The following is a 12,270-nucleotide window of genomic DNA, read 5'->3' on the forward strand; positions in this document are numbered from 1 at the left end:
AGAAGTACTTTCAGTAAAGGAGCAGTAATATAGTTGAAAGAACATCCCCTTCTGTCCTGGTTATGGTTCCGTGGAGGGTGGTACCTCATCTAAATGGGTATAACTTTGGGTGCTTGATGGTGGAATGTTTGCAGGAATTCTGTCATTCTGGAACTCCACACACTTTGCACAATGTTGCTTTTTCCAGGTGGTAAGAGGAGTGACCAGCAGCATGGGAAGTGACAACCTCAAATGTTAATATATGCATGTGGAACAGGAACGGAACTGCACACCATTTTCTGACATTTAGGCACTAGGGACATGAAGTCTGAAGGATGTTCATCAAAAGAAAAGCAAGTCTGGCATTTGTATAGCGCCTTTCATGGCCAATGGATGCACAGAAGTGCTTTACAGGCAATTAAGTATTTATTGCAGTGTTAACACTGTTGTAATGTAGGGAACATGGCAGCCAATCTGTGTACAGCCCCACAAGGAGCAATGTGATAAGGACCCAATAATAAGTTTTTGTGATGTTGATAGAGGGATAAATATTAGCTAGGTCACTGGGGAGAACTCCCCTGCTCTTCAAAATAATGCCGCAGGATCTCTTACATCCACCTGAGAAAGCAGACAGGATCTCAGTTTGATGGCTCATCTGAAAGACAGCACCTCCAACAGTACAGCACTGGAGTATCAGGCTAGATTTTATACTCAAATCCTAGAGTAGGATATGAAACTACAACTTTCTGATATCGAGGCAAGAATGCCACCAATTGAGCCACAGCTGACATCAGAGGTGGGTAGTGATTGATTTGAAATACCCAGTTAAAGTCACTTCGCTCCTTAATATTTCACATAGATTTTCATTTTTTCATTTTGTTTTGCCTTTGTCTCAGTTGTTCCTTCTCCTCCCACCCCCTTCTCTGCACTGTTACTTGCACCAGTGAGTTTCCCAAAAGGAATCCCTCCAGCTGCCGTGTTTGGAAGAAGAAGAGGGGCCTATAGATTGATGCCAGGCAGGTCAGTATGCACAATTGATCCTCTGTGCCCATCCAACAGGACCTTCACGACTGCACCTGCAAACACAGGTGGCTAGACCTTACTTTGACAGAAAATTAGTCCTGTCAGAGGCTTCTCCTCCCAAGGGAAACTGAGCCAGAAGACATAATTTACATCACTAAAATATGTGAAGGCCAGACTGTCTGTAGTATTGGACGGTTCCTTGGAAGTGTTCCATGCACAGGATGACATGCTTTCAGGACAATGAAATACTAGTGTGATGGAATACTCTCCACTTGTCTGGATGGGTGTACCTCCACAACACTCAAGAAACTCGACACCATCCAGGACAAAGCAGCCCGCATGATCGGCACCCCTTCCATCACCTTAAACATTCTCTGTCTCCACCACTGGCGCACAGTGGCAGCAGTGTATACCATCTACAAGATGCCCTGCAGCAACTCGCCAAGGTTCCTTGACAGCACCTTCCAAACCCGCAACCACTACCACCTGGAAGGACAAGGGCACCAGACACATGGGAACATCACTACCTGCAAGTTCCCCTCCAAATCACTCACCATCCTGACTTGGAACTATATCGCCGTTCCTTCATTGTCGCTTGGTTAAAATCCTCTAACTCCTTCCCTAACAGCACTGTGGGAGTAGCTTCACCCCAAGGACTGCAGCGGTTCAAGAAAATGACTGCAGTGACCTTCTGTAGGGCAATTAGGGATGGGCAATAAATGCCGGCTTTGCCAGTGATGCCCACATACCATAAATTTTTTTTTGCAAAAATATACTTTATTCATAAAAATCTGTACAAAAAATACATTACAAAACAGTTCAAAACAGTTCCAAGTTGACATTCCAGTCTTAAATATTTGCAGCAGCGCCATAAATAAAGCTATTCAATTTCAGTGCTCAGCTAAATGCGCAATCTGTCCTCTACCCGCCCCCCACTCCACCCCCACCTACTAAGCTAATTAAATGTCATTTAATTTAAGCTGGCATTCCTGCTTTGGTAGGCCCATTTCAAAGCCTGTAGCTTTTTATTTTAACCGAGCTGGCTGCCAGGCAAAGGATGTAACTAGTAGAATAGATAAGGGAGACCCAGTCGATGTGGTGTATTTGGACTTTCAGAAGGCTTTCGATAATGTCCCACAAATAAGGTGCAAAATTAAAGCACATGGGATTGGGGGTAAGGTACTGACATAGATAGAGAACTGGTTGGCAAACAGGAAACAAAGAGTAGGAATAAACGGGACGGATGTTCTTGCTATGGAGAGAGTGCAGTGAAGGTTCACCAGACTGATTTCTGGGATGACAGGACTGATGTATGAAGAGAGATTGGGTCGATTAGGCTTGTATTTGCTAGGGTTTAGAAGAATGAGAGGGGATCTCATAGAAACCTACAAAATTCTAAGAGAACTGGACAGGGTAGAAGCAGGAAGGATGTTTCCAATGGTGGGGAAGTCCAGGACCAGGGGTCACAGTCTAAGGATAAGGAGTAAGCCATTTAGGACTGAGATGAGGAGGGATTTCTTCACCCAGAGAGAGGTGAGCCTGTGGAATTCTCTACCACGGAAAGCAGTTGAGGCCAAATCATTAAGTATATTCAAGAAAGAGTTAGATATAGTTCTAGGGCTAAAGGGATCAAGGGATACGGGGAGAAAGCGGGAACATGGTACTGAGTTTGGATGATCAGCCATGATCGTGTTGAATGATGGTGCAGGCTCGAAGGGCCGAATGGCCTACTCCTGCTCCTATTTTTCTATGTTTCTAAAAGAAATCAGTTTCCTTCAATACAGAATGCGTGTTGCCTCACAACCCTTCCATTCCATTTTACAAACAATGTACATTGGCATTAACAGCAAAACCATATTTTGGTGCATACAGCCCGAGGGGTTTTACACAGGTTCCAGCTCCTCGGTTCACTATGGCGGGAGGACATTACACCGTGGCCTTTCCTCATTGAGTTTTTGCAGCATCTGCCCCAAGCTTTAGTGTGTCCCTCAGCACGTAGTCCTGGACCTTGGAATGTGCCAGTCTTGGTACCTTCACCCCAAGGACTGCAGCAATTCAAGAAAGTGACCCAAGGTAGAGCACCTTCTGTAGGGCAATTAGTGTTGGGCAATAAATGCTGGGCTTGCCAGTGATGCCCACATACCATGAATGAATAAGAAAGAGTCAACTGAGCCTAACTTGCCACATCTGCCAAGATACCAGTGATCACATCTGCAGGCCCTGGCACATCTACATGGCAGTAACCATGATGATCCATCTCTTCAAGGTCTCAATTGGCAGAGAGCTAGAAGTAGAGTTTGTGGCATTTTCTGTGGTTATCATGGAGCCTAGCACTGGGGTATGTAGTGACGGTAACAGTCAGCTGTACTTTGAAACTTGAAATGTTACAATGCTTTCAGATCTGCCCCAGGAATAGAATTTCAGATTTAGGAACCACCTCTCTCCATGCAGATGTGTACATTTCCTTTTCATAAACTTACCTGGTTCATATCAATGCAACCTTTGCAAAAACGTTGGGAGATTTATTTTTTTCCAATTAAATTAACAATTAATGGTTTAATCAGCAGATAAATCGTATGATAGCGCATTCCGTTTTCACTCTTGTCCTTCCAAAAATAAAAATTAGTAGGCGTTGGAAGAAATCCAAACTCAGTGAGTTGAAAATAATGATTGAAGCTTCACAATTGTTGTAAAAACTAAACACACTGGCTTTTCACAATGTGTTCTGCAAGTATCGTCCATTCTGAAGAGATTAAAGTCTTCAAAACAAATGTGCAGTGACACCATTGACCTTCTCCCCTCCTACAAGTCAAGAAGCAAAATCCAGAAGTAGGGAGTGGATCCCATTGTCAAGACCTCAATATCTCCTTAAAGAAGGGGCTTCAGTCAAATTTCCATTCCTCCCCTACAGTTTAGGAATAATTTTTGATTTCAGGCTTGACTGTGAGTCTTACTGGAAAAGTGCATGGAAAATTCGGATGCACTCTGCACATTGTTCCAAACATTTACTGTTTGGAATCACTTGCAGTGTGCATCATATTTTTGCTTCTGGTGGGTAAGCCACACAGCCAGAAGCATGGAGTTGGAAAATGGCCCCTTGTATGAGGTATCATATTACCAGGCTGCTGCTGTTAAAGGCCTGCTCGAGTCTGCAGATGAAACCCGACCTGAGCCCAACAGAACCACATCCGACCCGAGCCCGACCTGGCCCGAGTCCTTTCATTTCTTTCCTGTGCCCGACCCAACCTGACCCGACCACTGGAATAAAGTTAATTCTATTAAAGAGGTTGTGCTTTACCTTGGGTGAAATTGCTCACTGCAGACTAGTGCGGAGTGTTTTCCTCCTTGACATCCTGGCTGTCACTGGGTCCGACCCGAGCCCGAATGCTGGACTCGGAAGAGCGACCCAACCCGACCTGAACCCGACACATGTCGTCAGGTCCCATTGGGTTAGGGTCGGGTAGCCATGCTCTAGCTGCTGTTGTCTTTCTTGATGCAACTGCTAAACAATGTGCAAAAGAGCCACCCACTCCACCTGAATCCATTAACCCATCAACCTTCTTCCACCAGCCTCTTTAGAAAAGCATCTAACCTCAGTTTGATCACATCTGCTGCACGTGATTTTGTGAAAGGGGACACAGATCTACATCATGCTACTTCATTGTCAATTGAGATCAGAATTTGTTTTCTTACTAATTCTGCTTAATCTTCTTAGTTTGGAGAAATATCACTAGATATCAGCAAAATACACTACAATGAGTACATGATAACAGGCACAATCAGTTATCTGGAGGGACAGCAATAGAGGGTGCCAACTGGTGCGTGCATTTGGAGAGGATTGCTCTCATAAGGTGGAGGGAAACTGTGGAGAGTTTTAAATACAATAATGAGGATCTTGAAGTTAACGTGCAGTGGAATTGGCAAGGATAGCGGTGATGGATGTGTAGGACTTTGGGTGGGAGAGGCTTTAAACTACCCAAGAATTCTTGATTAACTGAATTTGTGAAGAATGAAGGAAGGGAGGCTGTTGTGAACATCTGAGAAATGAATCCTTAAAGAGGACATCTCTGAAACTATCAGGTTGGTCTCTGATTCTCTTTTGTAAGAAGGCTACATCACAGCCTGACTCGGATGAGCAACATCTACTTCCTTTTGATTTGTATTTTTTGAGGATTTTATATGCTTCACTTCAGCAAAGAGCACTCTGAGAGCCCCAGTGCTCCTTCCATTGGCAGGCTTTCAGCAAGTGTGGTGGACTGACATATTCATTGAACTCTGAACAGTGGAATCAAACATCCATCAAGCTATTTCTTCCTCAGGAAATATCCGTTCCTGGACATTTACACCACCATTAAATGAAGGGAGATGCTGTGTTTTTTGCTTGTTCGATGCATCTAATTAGATCCGTTGAGAACAAAGCCAAAGGGGAGTAGCCACTCCCCTTATAAATAATATGCGCCCCTCTCTTCCTGTTGTCTAAAAGCTTCCAGAGTTATAAAATCATTTGCTGACTATTAACTCCTCACTCCACAATTATCTAAAACTTTTTTTCTTTTATTTTGCAGTTGTTGTGCTTTTTATTCAAGGGATTGGCAGCAAAGAATGGCGGGAGGTGAGTAATAGTGTTTTTATATATTAATAGGTATATTGGATTATATTGGATTATATTGATTTATCTGAAGACAAGAAAACATGGGGCTGAATTTTACCAGCCCCGGGATGCCATGTGTTGTGGCACGGAGGCCGGTAAAATTACGCAGGGAGAGGCCCGCCTCAACCCGCAACGTTGAGAAGGGCCCGCCGCGTATTACCTGGCGATGGGCCTTTCATCTCCATATTAAAATGAACCTTAATGATATGTAAATAAACAGGCGGCGGCCATCCCTCTGTTTCGTCTTTGTACTCCTTCGGAACGCCATACGGAGGCGGGAACCTCGTGGGGAGGGGGGAAGGAATAAAATTTTCAGGGCGGGGGGGGGAGCGTGGAGGAGCAGGGAAACCCATTTTGATTGGATGTGGGGATGGTCGGAAGGGGTTGAGGAGCAAAAGATTGAAGGTTGTGGGGGGGAGGGGGATGTTCGGGTATTTGAAAAAGCCTATTGTTGGTCATTTCGGGCAATGAAATTATCATGGGGGGGGGGGTTGGGAAATTTTATTTCATAAAATTTTACAATGATATACCTCTAAATATTAAAATTAATTGTAAGGGATTAAAGCCCTTTAAAAGTGGTGCTGGTGCCTGCGCGGTGGTGGCGGACGCCGTTGCCGGGAACACGGCAGCCACCCCCTCTATGTCATTGGAGGCAGCTGCTCTGCCCCCTCTATGCATGCCGCCATTCGAGTGCACTGCTGTGAATTGCGGCGCACTCATAAAATTCAGCCAATGGTGGGAATTTCTCTAGGCTCCACACCATTGGTAGGCTTCGGGCTGCCTTCTGGTAGGAACATAGGAGTAGGCCATTCAGCCCATCGAGTCTGCTCTGCCATTCAATGCAATCATGGCTGATCATCCACTTCAATGCCTTTTTCCACACTATCCTTATATCCTTTTATGTCATTGGTATTTAGAAATCTGTCAATCTTTGCTTTAAACATACTCAATGACTGAGCTTCCACAGCCCTCTTGGGTAGAGAATTCCAAAGATTCACAACCCTCTGAGCAAAGAAATTTCTCCTCATCTCTGTCCGAAGTAGCTTCCCCCTTATTTTGAAATTGTGTTCCATGGTTCTAGACTCCCCAACCAGGGGAAACATCTTAGCTGCATCTACCCTGTCTATCCCTTTAAGTATTTTGTGGGTTTCAATGAGATCACCTGTCATTCTTCGAAACTCAATATAATACAGGCCCAATTTCCCCAATCTCTCTTCCTAGGACAGTCCCACCATCCCGAGAACATGTCTGGTGAACCTTTGTTGTACTCCCTCTATGGCAATAATATCCTTCCTAAGGTAAGGGGACCAAAACTGCACACAATACTCCAGGTGCGGTCTAACCAAGATTCGATACAATTGAAGCAAGACTTCACTACTCCTGCACTCAAATCTTGTTGTGATAAAGGCTAACATACCATTAGCCTTCCTAATTGCTTGCTGCACCTGCATGCTAGCTTTCAGTGACTTATTGTGACTTATTTCCTGGGGAAAATTGATGTACAGAGAGATTTGGGTGTTCAGGTCCATTGTTCCCTGAAGGTGGCAACGCAGGTCAATAGAGTGGTCAAGAAGGCATACGGCATGCTTTCCTTCATCGGACGGGGTATTGAGTACAAGGGTTGGCAGGTCATGTTACAGTTGTATAAGACTTTGGTTCAGCCACATTTGGAATACTGCGTGCAGTTCTGGTCGCCACATTACCAAAAGGATGTTGATGCTTTGGAGAGGGTGCAGAGGAGGTTCACCAGGATGTTGCCTGGTATGGAGGGCGCTAGCTATGAAGAGAGGTTGAGCAGATTAGGATTATTTTCATTAGAAAGACGGAGGTTGAGGGGGGACCTGATTGAGGTGTACAAAATCATGAGAGGTATAGACAGAGTAGATAGCAAGAAGCTTTTTCCCAGAGTGGGGGATTCAATTACTAGGGGTCACGAGTTCAAAGTGAGAGGGGAAAAGTTTAGGGGGGATATGCGTGGAAAGTTCTTTACGCAGAGGGTGGTGGGTGCCTGGAACGTGTTGCCAGCGGAGGTGGTAGACGCGGGCACGATAGCGTCTTTTAAGATGTATCTAGACAGATACATGAATGGGCAGGAAGCAAAGAGATACAGACCCTTAGAAAATAGGCGACATGTTTAGATAGAGGATCTGGATTGGCGCAGGCTTGGAGGGCCGAAGGGCCTGTTCCTGTGCTGTAATTTTCTTTGTTCTTTGTTCTTTGACACCCAGGTCCCTTTGTACATCTACACTTCCTAATCTCTTACCATTTAAGAAACACTCGGCAAATCTGTTCCTCCTACCAAAGTGTATAACCTCACATTTTTCCACATTATATTCCATCTGCCATGTTCTTGCCCACTCACTAAGTCTTTCCAAATCCCCTTGAAGCCGCTTTACATCTTCCTCACAACACACATTCCCACCTAGTTTTGTGTCATCTGCAAACTTGGAATTTTTACATTTGGTCCCCACGTCCAAATCATTGATACATATTGTGAACAGCTGGGGCCCAAGTACTGATCCAGGCTGCAGGACCTTAGAACATTCCACTCCGGAGAACATTATTGGCAAAAGAATTAACTGAGGTGGATCGTGGCATAGAACAATAGCACTCCAGAGCAATGTGGTACTAATTGTCCATTGCAGGCGTTAGACAAATTGAAATGGATAAATGCTGTTTGCACCCAATCTTTATATTCTCAGCTCCTGAGTTTCCTGCATGGTGAGTTTCAGATTCAGAAATCGAGGATGAATGGGGGAAATTGAGCACTTCACTAAGTTGAAGGAATGAACATTCAGTTGGGTGAATCACTCGAGGTTGCTTCAAATGTTTAGGTCTAATGACTGGCTAGGTCACCTGCTATATCGAAGTGGTGAACAGGTATGAGAGGGAGGAAGACTAATATAAAAGAGAATTCAGTATCAACAATTACATAACTTAAAGCTTTGGCCAGGAAATTAGTGTTGAATGGAAACAGGCGCAAAGTAGGTGGCAGGCCTGCAATGAGTGCCTGAAGGTGAAGGCCTGAAGCTATCTGGAAATTGGGTGTTGTGCCTCATCGATACAATAACAATAATCTGCCGACCCCTTTCGGGTGTCCTGATGTGGCTCAGCGGTCAGGCCCTTCTCAAAGTTGGCCTGCTCAGACGCTGAACTGGTCTACAGATAGGGTTGAACTTTACCAGCCTTCTGGGGACAGTCTGGGAAGTGGGGAGTCACATAAAATGCTGAGGGAAGGTGGTGGGTGGGGGGGGGGGTGGGGGTTGGTGGTGTGTTTTGTGGAGTGCCCATTGTCTTCCCCGCCACCATGCCATTTTACCAGCAGTAGGGAGGGTGGAGAACAGCTCTCCTGCATAGAGACCAATTGAGGCACTGAAGTGGCCAATTAAGGGCCTCTTCCTGCCGCCGCTGGAATATTACCAGTGGCGGGTGGGCTCTCTGCCATGTCGGGAGACCGCTTGGTAAACTCTGGTGGCCTCCTGCGGGCTCGGGGTGGGGAGGCCTCCTATTTGGGCAGACTGTGGCCCATGGAGGGGTCCCCAGTGGCAATGGCCACCCCTGCGGCAACTCACCCGCTGCCATCACCAACCCCGCCCTGGCCCTCCAGACGCAACTTACCTAGTTGGAAAGGCGCCTGCTGCTATGGTGTCCTCTCTTCCAGGCGCAGTCCTAGCAGTGGCCACTGCTCACAGCGGCGCTGCTGAGCTGCCATCCCTCCGATTGGTCGGCAGCTCCTGGGGGCGGGCGCCCGCCGTCCTTTAAAGGGATGGGTGCCCCGACGGCAACGATGCAGCTTGGTGTCGCAGAAACGGCTGAGGCTGGATTGCCCCCAAGCTTTTGGGCCTGTTGTCGGAGCCCTGCCATGCTGATAAAATTCCAGCTATAGTGGGGGAAAGTGAATGGGAAGGGGGGATTTAAGGACGAGCTGGTGGTGGCCCACAGAATTGATTTGGTTCCAGGAGGAGCCGGAGTGCTGCACATTAGCCGTATAAAAATGAACAAAAGCTCACCTGTTCTTTGTACGCACTTGGAAGTTGCCAGTTGCCAATTTGGCAACCTCTGCAATTCCAGGAGGATTGGGCGTAGAAGATTCCACCTGGAAATTGACCCCTGCTCAACTATTTTTTGCTCAGAAATCGGGTATTTCGGGGACTGATTTCTCCCACTTTATCCATGTGTCTTTTAAAGGAGATGTCAACTCTATAGGTAGATTCCATTGGTGATAGGTACTTACTGGAGTTGCTACATCATTACTAGCCACATAAGAGGAGTAGGCCATTCAGACCCTCAAGCCTGTTCCACCATCTGGTTAGCTCTTAGCTGAACTCCATTGACTTGTCTTTAACTCCATATCCCTTGATTCCTTTACCTAATAAAAACATATCAACCTCAGTGTGAAGTGTGAAGTGATTCATTTTGGAAGGTCGAATTTGAATGCAGAATTCAGGCTTAAAGACAGGATTCTTGGCAGTGTGGAGGAACAGAGGGATCTTGGGGTCCACGTCCATAGATCCCTCAAAGTTGCCACCCAAGTTGATAGGGTTGTTAAGAAGGCGTATGGGATGTTGGCTTTCATTAACAGGGGGATTGAGTTTAAGAGCCGTGAGGTTATGCTGCAGCTCTATAAAGCCCTGGTTAGACCACACTTGGAATATTGTGTTCAGTTCTGGTCGCCTCATTATAGGAAGGATGTGGAAGCTTTAGAGAGGGTGCAGAGGAGATTTACCAGGATGCTGCCTGGACTGGAGGGTATGTCTTATGAAGAAAGGTTGAGGGAGCTAGGGCTTTTCTCATTGGAGCGAAGAAGGACGAGAGGTGACTTGATAGAGGTGTACAAGATGACGAGAGGCATAGATAGAGTGGATAGCCAGAGACTTTTTCCCAGGGTAGAAAGGGATATCACCAGGGGGCATAATTTTAAGGTGATTGGAGGAAGGTTTAGGGGAGATGTCAGAAGTAGGTTCTTTACACAGAGAGTGGTGGGTGCGTGGAATGCACTGCCAGTGGTGGTAGCAGAAGCAGATACATTAGGGACATTTAAGCGACTCTTGGATGGGTACATGGATGATAGTAGAACGAAGGGTATGTAGGTAGTTTGATCTTAGAGTAGTTAAAGGGTCGGCACAACATCGTGGGCCGAAGGGCCTGTACTGTGCTGTACTGTTCTATGTTCTATGTTCAGTCTTGAAATTTTCAACTGACCCAGCATTCACAACCTTTTGGGAGAATGAATTCCAGATTTCCATAACACTTGTGTGAAAAAGCGCTTCCTGATTTCACTCTTAAACTTAATAGACTATAATAGGGAAATCGCAATATCAAGATTGCAAGGCAACTGGACTGGGCAAAAGAGGGACCAAGGAAGCTGTGATGTAATAAGGACTTGCTGGGGCTATCCTGTATTGGAAAGAAAAGTTTTATACAAAAGATTATTACTGTTGTGAACTGTGGTTAATCCCCATCTGTGGTTGTGGGAAAGTACCTATGATAATTAAAGAAGGGATCGAAAGCTAAGATTAATATATTGGTAGGTAGCTAATTAGCTGCACTGCCTGTGGGTTCTCTGTGTGTGCGTGATTATCAGAAATCCAATTAAGAATTTAGGAACTATCAAGTGAAATCCCGTTAAAAAAGTAACTGTTTGGCAACAGCTCAATGCAAAATTTGTAGATTGTGTGATATAATTTCCACATTGTATCATAGAGAAGTAGAAGTGCTTTTTGTGGCTTGATGCTCCAAGATTGCAACGGAGCAACTCGACTGCCTTTTTTGGGCTGGATTGTAAGCAGCCACTGCCCAGAGCGGTGGCGGGCGGAAAAATGGTGGCCCAAACACGCGAGCTGCGTGCCGCCATGCTGCCGCGTTCTCCCGCACGGCGGCTCATTTAAATACCCCGGTCATCCCACCCCCACCCCCCCAATATCTGACGCCGGCAATGGCACCAGCTCCCTGTGCGCAGCCACTGGCGCCATTTTTAAAGGGCAGCCAGCCATGCCTGCTAATTTAAATTTTGAAAGGGAACCACCCACCGCCCCCCCCCCCCCCCACAATTTTCAAATTAAAATTCTGTTGCCCCTTTCCCACCCCCCAATAACAATAAAATTAAGTAACTGCCCTTTCCCCCCCCCACAAAATACTTACCTTTCAAATATGACCTTCTCCACCCCCCCACCGCACCCCAAAACCGAACAAAGGTCACAGTTCACCCCTTCTCACCATCCCCTACACTAATGACGAAAGTTTGACTCGGTTTCCCCACCCTGCACTAAAAATCTTACATTCCCCCCCATCCCCACCACTGCGACGCCTGCATTCCCCAGGCGGGAAGTGAAGGCGCAGGAGTGACGGCCGCCGAGCTGAAGATTATGGCCCGACCGTTCGATCGCAGGTAATTGTATTTAAATGTCTGCATTTAATTAATTACCATATATTAATCCAGGTCTCATGGCTCAGTGGCGGGGGGGCGGTGGGGGGAGCCACCACGGAGCCTCGCCGCTGCCGGTAAGATCGGGCCCGGCCCTCCTGGCATCGGGCTTCGTGGTGGGCTGCTGCCGGAATGATCAACTGGCCACCATCGCCACTCTGCTCTGACCGCAGAGCCCGAGGTTGGGGGCCCT

General features: G+C 46.4%; 1 protein-coding gene across 3 annotated transcripts in view; it reads left to right on the forward strand.

The window, feature by feature from the left end:
- Positions 1–12,270, forward strand: part of LOC137380207 (copine-9-like) — a 427,604-nt gene that overhangs the window by 72,068 nt on the left and 343,266 nt on the right. For 2 of the 3 annotated variants that reach the window (XM_068052004.1, XM_068052005.1), the window contains exon 1: positions 6,895–6,951. In XM_068052004.1, the coding sequence (XP_067908105.1) occupies positions 6,898–6,951 (54 nt within the window). In that variant the 5' untranslated portion in view covers positions 6,895–6,897. Of the gene's footprint in view, positions 1–5,567; positions 5,615–6,894; positions 6,952–12,270 lie in introns of those variants that run through there. The other variant, XM_068052008.1, reaches the window with a different exon arrangement.

The sequence above is a fragment of the Heterodontus francisci genome, chromosome 19 (assembly GCF_036365525.1).
Source record: "Heterodontus francisci isolate sHetFra1 chromosome 19, sHetFra1.hap1, whole genome shotgun sequence".
NCBI classification, from domain to species: domain Eukaryota; kingdom Metazoa; phylum Chordata; class Chondrichthyes; order Heterodontiformes; family Heterodontidae; genus Heterodontus; species Heterodontus francisci.